Genomic DNA, 16,517 nt, shown 5'->3' with positions numbered 1-16,517 from the left:
AAACCTGCCACATACTGACAGGAAAATTGAGAGTCTAGGTGTAATGTTCCAGGGATTACAGGGCTGAAGACAGATATGAGAGATCTGTGTCAAGACCAGCCATTGGGAATTCGTGTGTCCAATTTAGAGCGAGGAGAGTAGCACTTTTAAAAAGGTAGCATTATTCAAGAGGTTTAGTGGTTTGGCCACAGTATAGTTTTCACCACGTTTCCATTCAGCAGTACATACTCCAATAGGGAACTAGTAGAGTAACATCTTGGATACAACACTTTGCTTGCAGGAATAGGATAAATATGCCAAAAACAGGGAATCCAAACAGGACATGTGGATGACACAAAAACAACCACTACCTGGCAGAAGGAATCAGGTTGAGAGCTCCATTAAGAATGTAACTGAACTCTGCATGATCCTGTGCTGTAAGTGTTAGCAGTGCCTCACAGCATGCTGTCCGAACAACCACATTGTCACTGCAGCATTTTTCCCAAAGCAAGTTTAATGCAGGAGTCTGAAATGGAAAAGGGAGGAAATCTCTCTCAGAAACGCTGATTCATCAATCGATCAAAAGTTAAACATTACTCCCATGTCTTTAAATTGGAAATTGAGGGTCTAATGCCCTGTGTCAGGAAGTCCTGGCTGTTAAGAAAAAATTATTTACTGGCTCCACAGCAGTGGAATGACCTCCACACTTCTCATTTAACCTTTAGAAAGTTATACATTTTCTTTAAAAATGGACCTTCTATATGTTGCCTCTTCAGAGACCTGCTTGAGATGGCTCACAAAATAAAATTCACAAGATTTATTCAGAAAAAACTGTAAGGCACTATTTGATGTAAAGGAGTTAACGACTTTTATCACCATTTTTTACTTTATGGGGATTTGTTATCTGATTTTGAGTTCACCATGATTTTATTACAGATATTACAAGTCACTATGAACTCAAGTAAGGACAATGTTTCAGATGAAAACTTGAAGCCGATGTATCGGAGTTCATTAGAGGAGGGCACAAACCGAAATACGAACCGAAGTTCGTCACAAACTGGGCTGGTTCGTGGTTCATGAACCGATGGTGCGTGGGAGCTCATTTCTCATGAACCGTGATGAATTTTAGCCTGGTATGTTCGGTTTGTATTTTGGTTCGTCACTGCAGACAGCCTGCAGTGATTAATCAGTTTCCTAGGCAACGGGGGGAGAGACGGGGAATGGGCTCTTTGCAGACCTTCTGCTGACCCAGAAGTGATGTTTTCATGAACTGAATGAACCGGTTCGTGAACCGGAGCAAGTTCATGGTTCATGAAATGCGACAAACCACGAATCGCATTGTTCAGAATTTTCCTAGTTTGTGCCCATCTCTAGAGTTCATATAAATTAGATGGCAATGGATCACATAAGTCCAAAAATGGTGGTGTTTTTTTTTAAAAAAAAGATGTTTAAGGATCCAGGAATTTCCTGTATTTCAACGGAAGATATACGGTAAGAGAAACTACCCGTTTTTCAGGCAGAACTCTCCCACTCCCATGCTGAAATCTCATAATTCTGCAATCACAAACCAACTGTTCATCAGGCAGGCAGGCATGCCTGGTGTATGTTCACTCTCACATGTTCCCTTACATCCTGTAGCCATTGTCTTTTTAAAAAATCTATTTACACATTACCCAAGCACACCTGAATGTTGATTAAAATCACAGCACAAAAAGGAATTTTGATCTGAACCATGATCCTAGCACAAGACTCCGTTCTGCGCTATGAATTAATCAATGCCTATACGTGCTGGTATGCAATGGTAATCTGTAAGGAGTGGGGGCACAAACAGGAAACGATGATGAACTTTAAATTCAGCAGTTCCAAAACTATTTTTTCAGAATTCTCCAAGTTAAAACAAAAATGGAAATGGAGTAATATGCAGGATATGCTATAAAACTGTGAAGCATAACATGACAGTTTCTCATAAGAGGACAGCAACTGCATAAGGAACTGAGTGATTCTGCACACGTTGGATAATGCACTTCCAATCCTCTTTATAGATCATTTGGAATGGATTTTTTGTGTACGGAACAAAAAATCCACCTCAAACGATTGATAAAGTGCATTGAAAGTGCATTATCCAACGTGTGCGGAATCAGCCACGGTCTGAAAAGTTTCTTGGCATTCTCACAGCCTTGCTGGTGTACATGGATCCAACATCCATCACTACCATAACACCAGCCACTGCTAATAAGCACTGTTCTTCTGCAAAGGATTACTTTACAACCAGAATGATTTAGACTTCCTAAGGTCACACGCAAAAGCATATTCATGCTACACCTGAAAAGCAGCTTCAAAAATGTTGTGGGGGAAAGAAAACGATGCAAAAAAAGCAACAAACCTGGTTAGTAGACTGGCTTATCTTATCGGAAGAAATGTTTTCTTTCAGCACAGCAGCAACAAGGTGGCTCACAGCCTGTGCAGAAAACAGAAATCACTAAAAAGGTCACTGACGTTACGTCCATTATCATTGCAGAAAGAGCTCTAGTGATAGTGCCGTATGCTTCAAGAACAGTTCCGAGGTGGGTCACCGAGACATTTTCTCCTGAGGTACAAGATTTATAAGAGTTGCCATTTTGCTACCTTCTGGAAGAACCTACTGCATAGAGAGCAAGGATGTCATGAACCTGACCTGTCTTTGCACACACATCATGAAAGGCAATAATAATAATTGTAATAATAATAATAACCTTGTGCTTATATATCGCTCATCCGGACAGGTAAGTGTTATACTCGGTCTACAAAGTCAGTGTCATTATTATCTCCACAAACAGACACTCTGTGAGATAGGTGGAGCTGAAAAAGCACTGAGAAAACTGTGACTGACCCAAGGTCACCCAGCTGGATTCAAGAGGAGGAGTGGGGAACAAAACCCGGTTCTCCAGATTAAAGTCCTGCCACTCTTAACTAATACACCAAACTGATAAGGTCACTCAGTGGTGGCCAGGATTCTTCCATAACTCTGGCTCTTGGCCTGTTCCTCGCTGTGGTATACCTTCTAGTGCTTAGTTTCCTATCTCCAGCTCTTTTAGCCTGCTGCCCGTGGTCCTGGCCTTGATATGAGTGAGTGCACAATTCTGGCACTCTCCAATCCTGTCATGTAAGCTCCCGGTCACGTGTTTGCGGCACTCAGCAAACGCCAGGTCTGGAAAGAACACTTTCATAGAAGATACTGGGGCACAACCTCTTAGATCAGGAGGAGTCTCCAACCTTTTTGCATCTGTGGGCACCTTGGGAACTCTGACACAGGGTGGCAGGAGCAAACACAAAATGTCTGCCACAAGAAACAGAAGCAATCATAAAATGACAGGGAGTGAGGATGTGAATAATGCTAACAGTAACTCTTCAACATTTTTAAATGAATATATTGTTTAAAAATATTATCTTGCATACACTTTCAGTCATGGAATGGAGAGCCTTCTGCTGTGATGGCAGCTGCTACTGAAGCAACTTCTAAAACATCTGCACAGCCAATCAGAAACCCTACTGGGCAAAAGCCCCGCCCAGCCCCACTCACTATCTGAAAACACTTGGCAGGCACCAGGAAAGGTACCAGTGGGTACCACACTTTCCATGGACACCACGTTGGGGATCCCCCCATCTTAGATAATGCATGGTAGTACATAATCCAAGAGTTGCACCATCCTCCACAACTTTGTATGGGATCCTTCTCAAATCACAGACACCAAACACTCCTAAGATGTTGCTGACCCAGACAGTCTCTTGATGCTGGGAGAGACTAACGAAAATTCAAGCTGTAGATGCAAAGGACACATTAAGAAAATTGCATGCCTTATGCCCAAAGCATTTTCAAGACACTAAAAATAGCAGCCTTTAAACGTAACACGAAAGATGGATTGAACACTCCCGCTGGACAAAGTACAAAAGCATTATTTTCCACCACATTTTAATTTAGGATAGGAGACTCCTCTTTTTACTCTGAAAAGACTCGTATTTACTATTCATTGACAAAAAAAAATAACCCTTTGGCTTGTTCCTCATTGTGGTACACCTCATGGTGCCTGGTTTCTGTTTCATATCTTTAGCGCTTTTGGCCTGCTTCCCCTCCCCAAGCAGCATCTCCAAGCAGCATGCCTTGCCCTTCATTCCTATAAACAAAAATTCACATTCACTTGCACAGAGTAAAACAAAATGGTGCACTCAAAAACACCACAGGCATAGATATCAACCATACATCCTGCCCCTCATAAGAGGTAAACCTCTGCATGGTGGCTTACTGGATCCCATCCAGGCCAGACCTGATTAGCTTCAGCACCTGAACTGTGTTATGAGTCTTTAAAACCACTTCTTTCTTCTTTATGACAGCCAAGAAGAATCTGTTCGAATCGCTGCCTGAAGAGCCACAAGAGGGCTTCGTTTGGGGGGGGGGAAGCTGCTCGGGGAGCTGCTCTGGAGAAAGCGACCGTGTCAGTGAAGCTTCAGCCGCAGCAACAGTGGAAGGATATGCTGCAGATTCTTCCGCTGTCACTGCGGCTTAAGCTTCACCAATGCTGCCGCTTCCAGAGCAGCTCCCCGGGAGCAGGCAGCCTGCAGGACGCCCTGGGAGAAAGTAGCAGCTGCCCGCCCCCAAACGAAGCCCTCTTGTGGCTCTTCAGACAGTGATTCTAACAGAGAGGGGAAGGACCACTCAGACTTCACTTCCCAGGTAACCTTGCGAGAAAAATCTAGTGTTCTCCACGTGAAGAAAGTCACTTGTAGCTTTGCTCTCAGTAACGGAGAATTCCATGCTGAAAATATTGTCACCTCAGAGACCAACAAAAGCATAAGTGACAATGGATGCATATGGACTGGTTGCCAACCACCAGTCCCGCTACATGGAAAATACCTAGAGAAGCCGGCAGAGATTTGCCACCAACTCTACGCCAGTAATTTTAAAAAATCAACAGGCAGGAAAGCATTTCCACAACCAGAATTACTCCATGACAATGGACCTGTCCAGGTGATGCTCATAACATGTAAGATCCCCCTTACATGTTCCCTGGCACAGTGTTATTGCACACAAGGAGGTTGTAAGGATACATCACTGGGAAACATGACATTAGCTTGACATCACACAGCAGGATTTTTCCGTAGAAGTGATGTGCTGGAATAGCAACTGGAAATGCTCCAGAAAGCAATGAGTTCTAAGATGGAACACCACACAGGAGCCCAGACTACTTCAAAAGAGGAGGATACAAAAAGTAATAATCAGGGGTCATTTCTTAGGAAAAGAGCTGGAGGAACTCATTAGCATAACTCATTAGCATATGCCACACCCTTGCCATCACTGGAAATCTGTCATTAGCATAACTGGTTTGAATATGCCACACCCCCTGACATCACCTATCCTGGCTGCTTTGGACCCAATCCTGGCCACCCAGAGACAAAAGTGGGCCCAAAAAGGGGCTGAAAATGGCTGAAAAGGGGCCCAAAATGGTCAGGATTGGGCCGCTGCTGAACAGGAGAGTGATCCACTACCTGTCAGAGGCCTGAACCGGGCAGTTCCACCCCAATCCAGGACGAAATGGGCCCAAAATGGCCGAGAGTTAGGTGGGTGGGGCCACCTCACATGTGACCTCTTGGGGGAACTGCTGGAACTGCGTTCCTGCATGTTCCCCCTCAAAATAAGCCCTGGTAATAATCACCTTGAAGTCACTTGTACTTTAAATAGAAAAGAGGACACCAAGTATTCTTTCCTAAGTTCTACAGATAGCTGCTGCAGGAGCTTTCCTGAAAAAAACAAAGAAAATCACTATGTTTGTTTCTCAACTGGTGAGTCAAACTGTTATTTCCAGAGCTTCATGGGAACTGAATCAGCAGGAACAAGAAAATGCAAACAGGCTTCAGGGCACCGGCATGATCTGTACAGTTTCTTCAGTCTTCTAGCCTCATGGCTTAGAGCCAAGCTACAAGTGACGCCTGACACAGGTTGGACACTTGTCAGCTTCCCTCAAGTTTTGATGGGAAATGTAGGTGTCCTGGTCTTGCAGCTATAATGGAGAGCCAAGCTGTAAAACCAGGACACCTACATTTCCCATCAGGTAAGCTGACAAGTGTCCAACCTGTGTAAGGCGTCACTTGTAGCTTGGCTCTCAGTGACTTTTTTTTTGCTGATTCCCATATATGTGTGTACACACAAACCTTTAGAGTCTTCACAGATAGGGGCCGTTTCCAGACGGCCCCCCGCCTCGCGAAACGTCGCGCGTCGTCGTGCAGAAAACGCGAAATATCGCGTTTTCTCGCGCGAGTTTTGTGCGACGTCGCGCAAAACTCGCGCGAGAAAACGCGATATTTCACGTTTTCTGCGCAACGACGCGCGACAACGCGCGACGTTTCGTGAGGCGGGGGGCCGTCTGGAAACGGCCAGGGATTGATTCTGTTTTCTTGGATCACCTGTTAAGACCAGAACGCTCTACTGAAAGCTCTTGCTCTGCATCCACAGAGTAACTCCACAAACAAAAGAGGAGTCCAGTGTTATCTTGGAGACCAACACAATTTATCCCAGCGTAAGCTTTTGAGAGTCAGGGCTGTTTACATCAGAGTACTTCAGGGTTGCTCTACATGGCTCAAAGAAATATGGCAAGACACACCAAACAGAAAGTTACTTCACCTGTGACTGTATAAGGGTGTTAGGAAAATCAAATCTCTTTCTGATTTCTTCTGCCATTGCTGCACCTGTCACCTAAAATCCATTCAGTTTCTGCAACAAAGATAATAAAGTATGACAATACAGAACAGATAGCCATTAGCAGGGCTTTTTTTCTGGGAAAAGAGGTGGTGGAACTCAGTGGGTTGCCCTCAGAGAAAATGGTCACATGGCTGGTGGCCCCGCCCCCTGATCTCCAGACAGAGGGGAGTTGAGATTGCTGAAGCGGCGCAGAGGGCAATCTCAACTCCCCTCTGTCTGGAGATCAGGGGGCGGGGCCACCAGCCATGTGACCATTTTCAAGAGGTTCCGGAACTCCATTCCCCCGCGTTCCCCCTGAAAAAAAGCCCTGGCCATTAGTAGTCAAATAAGGCTACGGTGTAAAGCAATATTCACATGAAGCAGCAAGAATACAATGCAGATTAAAAACCAGCATCCTTGATTGAAAATGCAGTTTCCCTCCATTAGGACATGATGTGTAGTAATATGGCGATGCCCTGACCTGGATGGCCCAGGCTGGCCCGATCTCATCAGCTAAGCAGGATCAGCCTTAACTAGTACTTAGATAGGAGACCACCAGGCTATGCAGAGGCAGGTCACCTCTGAAAGTTTCGTCTTGAAATTCTCATGAGGTTGCTATAAGTCAGTTGTGATTTGATAGCACTTTCCATCACTACTGTAGCTGATGTTTTGAAATATGAAGTACATGCAAGGCTGTCAAAAAACACAAACAGGAGGTGGTGTTTTACAGGGAAAGGAATGTATTTCACTATTCATCTACGCAGCTTGACTACAATCTCATCTTTGCCACTAGTAGCCCTGTGCTTTAGTACTGCACTCTTTTGCAAGCGCCTTTTCACAGTTTGCAACATGCAACGTGCATTTTTGGATGTTGTGAACACTTCAGTTGCCGTACCTGACCACCCCTTGCACTGCAACACACAAATAGCAGAGTTGCATGACCAAACCTTGGATGTATAGCTCAAGGCACATCAAAATCTCTATTTAGGTGCAACGTGTATGTTTGTATTGTTCTAGCAACCTTCAGCAAGCATGGTTGCTCTAGAAATGCATAAATTAGAGTACGGAATATGATTGAAATGAGTTAATTAGATTTGGTCTCCCCATCGCAACCCTCTTCAGTGACAAAATTTCCCCAGCCTACGTCAAAGTCTGCCCTAAATATTTTAATGACGCTTCAGAAGCCCTGCAACCGAATCCCAAAAAGTCACTTTCCTGAATGTCCGAGAGCATCTCACATATCAACCCCTCCTCCCCTACTCCCCACGCCGCGAAAATGCTGATACATTACAGACAGTGCGTGCAACAGCGAAAAGTTGGATACCGAACACATCGTTAAATTACTTTTCAGATTCAGGGTTTGCTTCCCCTTTCCCCTACTCAAAGACCTACGCAGCCAAGCTCTTAGAACACGGCGGCTGCCAACGTCCTCAACACGCGTGCCAACGCCAACGCTTTGCAGGCAGCCGGGCCACCGACCCGTTCCCACCGAGGCTTCCTCTGTCAAACCCGCTCCAATGTTCCACGGCGACGTGTTCCAAACGCGCATGCTCAGGAGCGGTCGCTCTTTCTCCCGCGCACTAATCGACTGAAAGGGAAGGGGTTCGGCTTCGTCGTTATTACTGAGCATGCCCAAGAGAAAGAGCCTGCGCATTATGAAAAATGAAGTCAGGCAGCTTGCCCTGAGTTTACCCACAGGGTTTGTTCGCTGGACGTTTGAAATAATCGTCCGTCCGTACAATGTGTAGTTCTATTATATGCTTAGGTTCAAGGTGCTTATACATGTCATTCTAATTTCATGTACATCTCCACAAGGCGTAATCCTAAATATGTTTTATCGCAAGTCAGCTTACCCAGTTCAGTACAACTTGCGCTGTGTTGTGTATTCTCTGTCCTTGCTTCCGTCGTACAAATACTCTGAAAGAGAGATTATTCTTAGCATACGCATTTCCAGATTGTAACTATTAACGAACTGTAAAGTTCAGGGCAGGCAGAGTCGTTCTTCAAGAGTATTTAAGCATTAATCGCTTGCTGCTATTTCGGTTTAAAGATCAAGCATTCGAGAAGGAAGTTTTCCAAACCTCACTACCACCGCTTCTCCCGCCGGGTAGCTGGTTATTATTAAACCAAGCCAAACTCACTATTATTCTCATTTAGAAACTTTGATGGATCCTAAACATTAATGTCTGACTGTGTCAGCGCCGCCTTGGTAAATTCCTGGAGATTTAGGATTGGCACCTAGCAGGGCTTTTTTTTCTGGGAAAAGAGGGGGCGGAACTCAGTGGTGGAACTCAAGCCCGCACAGTGTCGTCACTTTGGGTCAGCTGGAACAAGGGGGGAGTTTTTAAACGTTTAAATCTCCCTCGGCGAAAATGGTCACATGGCTGGTGGCCCCCCCTGATCTCCAGGCAGAGGGGAGTTTAGATTGCCGCAGGCGGGGCGGGGGGCCTCGGGGGGGAGCGGCGCAGCCGCGACCCCCGGGGGCCCCCGGCCCGCCGCAGGCGGGGCGGGGGGCCTCGGGGGGGAGCGGCGCAGCCGCGACCCCCGGGGGCCCCCGGCCCGCCGCAGGCGGGGCGGGGGGCCTCGGGGGGGAGCGGCGCAGCCGCGACCCCCGGGGGCCCCCGGCCCGCCGCAGGCGGGGCGGGGGGCCTCGGGGGGGAGCGGCGCAGCCGCGACCCCCGGGGGCCCCCGGCCCGCCGCAGGCGGGGCGGGGGGCCTCGGGGGGGAGCGGCGCAGCCGCGACCCCCGGGGGCCCCCGGCCCGCCGCAGGCGGGGCGGGGGGCCTCGGGGGGGAGCGGCGCAGCCGCGACCCCCGGGGGCCCCCGGCCCGCCGCAGGCGGGGCGGGGGGCCTCGGGGGGGAGCGGCGCAGCCGCGACCCCCGGGGGCCCCCGGCCCGCCGCAGGCGGGGCGGGGGGCCTCGGGGGGGAGCGGCGCAGCCGCGACCCCCGGGGGCCCGGCTGTCTTTGTCTTTGTCTTTGTCTTTGTCTTTGTCTTTGTCTTTGTCTTTGTCTTTGTCTTTGTCTTTGTCTTTGTCTTTGTCTTTGTCTTTGTCTTTGTCTTTGTCTTTGTCTTTGTCTTTGTCTTTGTCTTTGTCTTTGTCTTTGTCTTTGTCTTTGTCTTTGTCTTTGTCTTTGTCTTTGTCTTTGTCTTTGTCTTTGTCTTTGTCTTTGTCTTTGTCTTTGTCTTTGTCTTTGTCTTTGTCTTTGTCTTTGTCTTTGTCTTTGTCTTTGTCTTTGTCTTTGTCTTTGTCTTTGTCTTTGTCTTTGTCTTTGTCTTTGTCTTTGTCTTTGTCTTTGTCTTTGTCTTTGTCTTTGTCTTTGTCTTTGTCTTTGTCTTTGTCTTTGTCTTTGTCTTTGTCTTTGTCTTTGTCTTTGTCTTTGTCTTTGTCTTTGTCTTTGTCTTTGTCTTTGTCTTTGTCTTTGTCTTTGTCTTTGTCTTTGTCTTTGTCTTTGTCTTTGTCTTTGTCTTTGTCTTTGTCTTTGTCTTTGTCTTTGTCTTTGTCTTTGTCTTTGTCTTTGTCTTTGTCTTTGTCTTTGTCTTTGTCTTTGTCTTTGTCTTTGTCTTTGTCTTTGTCTTCGTCTTTGTCTTCGTCTTCGTCTTCGTCTTCGTCTTCGTCTTCGTCTTCGTCTTCGTCTTCGTCTTCGTCTTCGTCTTCGTCTTCGTCTTCGTCTTCGTCTTCGTCTTCGTCTTCGTCTTCGTCTTCGTCTTCGTCTTCGTCTTCGTCTTCGTCTTCGTCTTCGTCTTCGTCTTCGTCTTCGTCTTCGTCTTCGTCTTCGTCTTCGTCTTCGTCTTCGTCTTCGTCTTCGTCTTCGTCTTCGTCTTCGTCTTCGTCTTCGTCTTCGTCTTCGTCTTCGTCTTCGTCTTCGTCTTCGTCTTCGTCTTCGTCTTCGTCTTCGTCTTCGCCCTCCGCCCTCCGCCCTCCGCCCTCCGCCCTCCGCCCTCCGCCCTCCGCCCTCCGCCCTCCGCCCTCCGCCCTCCGCCCTCCGCCCTCCGCCCTCCGCCCTCCGCCCTCCGCCCTCCGCCCTCCGCCCTCCGCCCTCCGCCCTCCGCCCTCCGCCCTCCGCCCGGGGGATGGGGGGATTTTATTTTTGGCATCCTCTTCTACAAGCAAAATTTTTGTGGTACAAAGTTGTAATGTTATGAAATGGTAAAAATTTCATAAAATTGTAAATTTACTAACAATCCATCTCAAATTACTATTCAGACAATTCAAACAGTATTGCTTCTATAATCATATTAGGCATAAATATTAAACATAACTTATAAACATTAAGTAAAAAGTATTAAACACTCGGTAGAGATGGGTTGAAGGTTTTATCTTAAATCCTGAGCAGCTTGAAACCTTCAAGTGAGAACTGAAAACACGTTTCTCTGTATTAGAGAAACTGTTTTTCAGTACAAAATAAATGGGATGTATGTTTTTGTTGCACTCTCCCAACCAGGAGACAGACTCCTCCTAAGAGTTTAATGGCTTCTTTCATTAACAAACACTAGTTGTTTTCATTAAGTGAGGTATCAAAATATCAATGTTCATTTAAATGAAACAGAAAAATAGAACAGATGAACACAACAAGAATTAAGTTTCCTAACATTTCTTAATGAAATCTAACTCAGTCAGATTAACGATGAAATGCATTCAAGTTACCGTAGCACATATTACAAGGGTAAGTTTCCTGCCTAGATCTTCATGAGATTTCTTTTGGCCAAAACCCTGATCTGCTATTTGGATTACCATTTTTATTCATTATCTTATGCAGAAATCTAACATCTTTTCATATGATAACATAGATAAATATCAAACCACTATTTACTATTTCCAATCATGTGACATTCTACCTAGCCAAAAGTACCACTATGCCCAGCTGCAAGATGGATAGTAAAAATGACAGGAAAAGTTACATGACCAGATCATCCTTGGTCTCTGCTAACAATTAAAGAACATGTATTTGATACTGTTCACTATTTTTAATTGGCTGTCAAAGATAAAGAAGCACCAGTTATACACCATACTAGAAAAAGAACTACAGTGAAGTTCATACCACGTTATTTAGAATGCATATGTTTCACTAAGTATGTGTTCTAAACCATAATCAACAGTCTAATGGTTTGAATCCCACTACTGACATGAGCTCAGTAAGTGGCCTTGGGTCAGCCACTCCTCTCAGCCCCAGCTCCATTGTGGGGATAAGAATAACACTAACTTGTTCACTGCTCTGGGTGAGGCGCTAATATGTGAAAAAGAGCGGTATATAAGCACAGTTATTATTATTATTTATATTTCCATGACACCATCCCTTGACCTGTGAAATTAAGTATTTTGATAAATATGAAAGTGATACAAAATATAAATGCATTGCATAATGTGTGAGTGTACATATACAAACTTTAAAAATTGTATTGGATAATACCGCAAAGCATGATTACTGAGAAAGCTGCTTTCACTGCTTTCAGTGTGGAGAGCTGCTTGTAGATCAAAACAACCTGGCGAGCTGTCTTCAAGTAGAGTGCACTTGATTCTCTTAGTTTTCAATTCTGCTTTCATTCAGCATGGGTAAATCAATGTGTCAGCAGTAAACATTTGTATCACTTCTCTCTGAATGACCTTTTACTGCCTATCGTGTCAAAGCAATTAAAATTAACAATACAGTTACTAAGCTGCTAAGATCAATTAATGGCTCTTAGGGTTTATCTATTGATCTAGTGACATCTTCAAAACCCACTGGTAACAGACTATACATACTTCTCTTCTATCCACAATATATACACAAGGATTGATTACATATTCTTATCTTCTAAATTACATATTTAAATGACATATTCTTATCTCCTAAATTAGTCAAACTCTTACATCAAGGATTGGTGACAAGTTGTGGACAGACTATGCTTGGACAGAATGTACACTGAGAATAAATGACATCAAACAAATTGGAAACTAAATAAATCACTGTTATTTAACAAATAAATTTCTTCTGAAGTCTCTGTAGAAATTAAACAATAGAAACAAACGATGTGGCATTCCTCAAATCCATGTGTAGGATGCTATGGAAGTGGTACTTAGAGGGAAATTAATCTCCATTGCCTCCTGTCATGAAGAGCAAAAAGAAAACATTAGAAATGAAATGATATCTAGAATAAGAAAACTAGAATATGAACACAAAAAAGGCCACCCAATCTATAAACTTACTTGCATAAAATTAGAGGGAAAAACCTCCTCACATTCTATACAAGCTATTAAAGGCACCCAGGAAAAACTCAAACTAATTCTGTAAAATTACCCGATGTATTTGCTGAATACTACCAAACCATTTGTACATCAGACAATCCTGACACTAATTATATTTTAATTTTTTTATCATCACAGGAAATTTGGAAAAAAACTCACAAGAACATAAACAATATCTGGACCAGCCAGTCACAACAGAAGATGTTACAGTCACTATCAAATCCTTGAAAAAAATAACAAAGCTTCAGACAGGGATGGATTCCCTGCCAAATTTTTACAAAAAAATACATTCACCTACTTTCAACTTCACTAACTGCCACATGCAGCTCTGTTATGATAGGAGGTAGCATCCCTCTATCTTGGTCAGAGGCTGAAATAGTAGTTACTCCAAAAAAGGACAATGATATTACAAATACTAAATCTTCTCAACCAATACCCTTACTGAATCAAGACCAAAAGATCTTTACAAGCATATTTGCCAAAACATTGTCTAAATTTAAATAACCAACTACATTCACCTTGACCAGACTGGCTTTATGCCAATAAGGAATCTTTTTGACAATACACGTAACACTTTAACTACAATTAATTTCTGTGTAGCATACAAAACCCCTGCATTACTTCTGACCTTTGATATAGAGAAGGCATTTGATTAAGTGGAAATACCATATCTAAAACTTTTTACTTCAAAAAATGGGTTTTGGCGACCAGTTCTAAAATGCCATTAATGCTCTTTATCTTTCTCCAAAAGCTACAGTTAGGACTAACAATGTAAATTCGATAGATATCCATATAGCAAGGGGAACTAGACAAGGCTGTCCCCTTTCCCCATTTCTGTTTGCCATAACTATAGACAGGGCTGGTGCTACCATTAGACCAACTAGGCAGCCGCCTTAGGCACAGACCTCAAGAGGGGCATAGTTTTATACAGATTACTTTCTTGAAAAAAATGCAGCTGAGAAAACCTATTGAGCACCCCCTAAATGGTCCTGTCCACAGACATCAAGCAGCTCAAAAGCTCACCGTAACTTTATTTATTTATTTATTTGATGTATACCCTGCCGTCCCCACAGATGGGCTAAGGGTGGCTAACAACATTAAAAAATACATTAAAATCACAGAAACATAAAATCAATAATATTTTTTTAAATGATTAAACTAGCCCAGGAGCAGGCTATTTAAACAAATATTGGGAGTCTGTATACAGGCATGGCAGATGGCTGAGGGCAGCTCCGGAAGAAATGGTGGTCTTAGATGGAAGAAGAAGGATACTCACTGGCACTCAGCCAAAGGCCCAGCAGAACATCTCCGTTTTACAAGCCCTGCAAAACTGTAACAGGTCCCACAGGGTCCAGATCTCCAGCGGGAGAGCATTCCACCAGGCCAGGGCCAGGGCAGAAAAAGCACTCACCCTGGTTGAGGCCAGATGGATGGCCTTTGGGCCAGGGACCACCAGGAGTTGCTTGTCTGCAGAGCACAACACCCTGCAGGGGATGTAATGGAAGAGGCGGTCCCGCAGGTATGGAGGTCCCAGTCCATGAAGGGCTTTAAATACCAAGGTTAACACCTTGAACCAGATCTGGAACTCCACTGGAAGCCAGTGCAGCTGGCACAGCACATGATGAACGTGCGCTTGGATGGGCGTTCCGGTAAGGATGCGTGCTGCTGCATTCTGGATCAGCTGTAACTTCCAGGTCAGGCCCAAGGGCAGTCCAGGATAGAGTGAGTTGCAGTAGTCTAGCCTGGAGGTGACCGTTGCATGGATTACTGTGGCCAGGTCCTGTGGTGAAAGATAGGGTGCCAGTTGCCTGCCCTGTCGAAGATGGAAAAAGGCATACCTGGCAACAGTCATGAGCTGGGCCTCCATTGAAAGTGTAGCATCCAAGGTCACACCCAGACTCCTCACCATCAGGGAAGGTTTCAATTGTACCCCATCAATGGCTGGGAGCCGGTTCCCAGCTCGATTGCCCCATGATCCAGACACAAAACCTCTGTCTTCAGGGGATTCAATTTCAGGCGACTCTGATGTAACCATACCGTCACAGCCTCAAGACCCTTGACCAAGGAATCCAAAGCAAGATCGGACTGGCCATCTGTAATGATTCCAAGTAAATGTGTGCATGTATCTTTAAATGCTTGATGAGATAGGTGAAGAGTGGGGGGTGAAGGAGATGGATGAGTGAGTGATATGTGTCAGGCTATGGCATTCCAGACTTGATAGTCTGTTTCACTCCCTTCTGCAAGAAGACGAGGTCTTTTGATTTCGAAAGGTTTATTGTGAAAGACAGCATTCAAGCCCAGATGTGCATATTCCAGGATTAGAGATCCTGGCCGAGCAAAGCGTTGCTAGGAATGAATCATAGAGTAAAGGTTGTTACATTTCTCACTCCCGGAGCCCAGCCTCCCCCCCGAGTTCATACAGCAATACTTCTCAGAAGTGCGCTGAGCTGGCCAAGGTTGAAACAGCAGATAAGACAGGATCCTTTCCCATGGAATTGGCTCCTTGCAGGTGTTGCCTGGAACAGCAGATAAGACAGGATCCTTTCCCATGGAATCGGCTCCTTGCAGGTGTTGCCTGGAGGGAAAGAAGTCTAAACACTACACGATTAAATATGGCGTTACTTAGGTTAAAACAGTTTCTGACAATATGATTGGTTGAGGACTGAGAGGGTGGGTGGAGTGAATGCAGTTTGAGACTGAGAGTAGAGAGAAAATTTTTAGTCAGAAGAAAGCAGGCTAGCTGTGTGCTGCCTGAATATGTTGAAGTGTTTATGAGAGAAATATAACCTGTGCGGAACCTGAACTGAGCATGTTTGTGAAAGGACACTCAGTCAGGGAAAGAGAGGCCAGCTGTGTGAATGAGAGTAAATGAAGTAACTTTAAGAAGCGAGAACTACGTTTATGAAACCGATACACTTCTCAACTAAATAAAAGTTTATTTTTGTTTTGCTATATCCCAGTGTAGCTGTCATTGCTATATCCCATTCCTATCTTCAGGGCCACATAGAACCACGAAGGAGCCTGACGCTTAGGAACGTTACCAAAGGGAAAATTTAAATAAAATATCTTGGAATAAAATATTCCTGGTGGCAGCAGACTACCCAGAGAGTTAAGGGATAGATTAAAAGAAAAATCTACCCTAAAGAAAGTAAAGGTCATAACACCATCCATCAGCAGATAGAGCTGAGTGTCATCCGCATACTGGTGACAACCTAGCCCAAAGCTGCGGGCTAACCGGGCAAGGGGGCACATATAGATGTTAAATAGCATCGGGGAAAGAATCGCCCCCTGAGGGATGCCACATACCAAAGAATGGTAAGCAGACACCTGTTCCTTGAGTGCCATCCTCTGTCCTAGACTGTGAAGGAAGGAGTTCAGCCATTGCAGGGCTGTTCCACGAATCCCCACATCGGCAAGGCAGTGGGTCAGAAGATTATGACTGACCATGTCAAATGCTGCTGTAAGATCTAAAAGTATCAGCAGTGCCGAACCACTCCGGTCCAGGTGTTGCTGCAGATCATCTGTGAGGGCAACCAGAACCGTCTCTGTACCATGGCCAGGCCTGAAGCTGGACTGGAATAGATCCAGGATAGAGGCATCACCCA

The 16,517-nt window shown here is 44.9% G+C and overlaps 1 protein-coding gene across 1 annotated transcript in view; it reads right to left on the bottom strand.

Moving 5' to 3' along the window:
* Positions 1-8,216, bottom strand: part of FOCAD (focadhesin) — a 183,450-nt gene extending 175,234 nt beyond the window's left edge. Inside the window, exons 1-4 of the mRNA XM_054987115.1 lie at positions 8,081-8,216; positions 6,632-6,721; positions 2,363-2,437; positions 351-505 (exon numbers count right to left, since the gene is read on the bottom strand). Coding sequence (XP_054843090.1) covers positions 351-505; positions 2,363-2,437; positions 6,632-6,688 — 287 coding nt within the window. The 5' untranslated portion in view covers positions 6,689-6,721; positions 8,081-8,216. The remainder of the gene's footprint in view (positions 1-350; positions 506-2,362; positions 2,438-6,631; positions 6,722-8,080) is intronic.
* Between the last annotated feature and the right edge of the window lie 8,301 nt (positions 8,217-16,517).

Source organism: Eublepharis macularius, chromosome 8 (genome assembly GCF_028583425.1).
Source record: "Eublepharis macularius isolate TG4126 chromosome 8, MPM_Emac_v1.0, whole genome shotgun sequence".
Taxonomy (NCBI): domain Eukaryota; kingdom Metazoa; phylum Chordata; class Lepidosauria; order Squamata; family Eublepharidae; genus Eublepharis; species Eublepharis macularius.
This window is presented reverse-complemented; position numbering and strand designations above follow the sequence as displayed.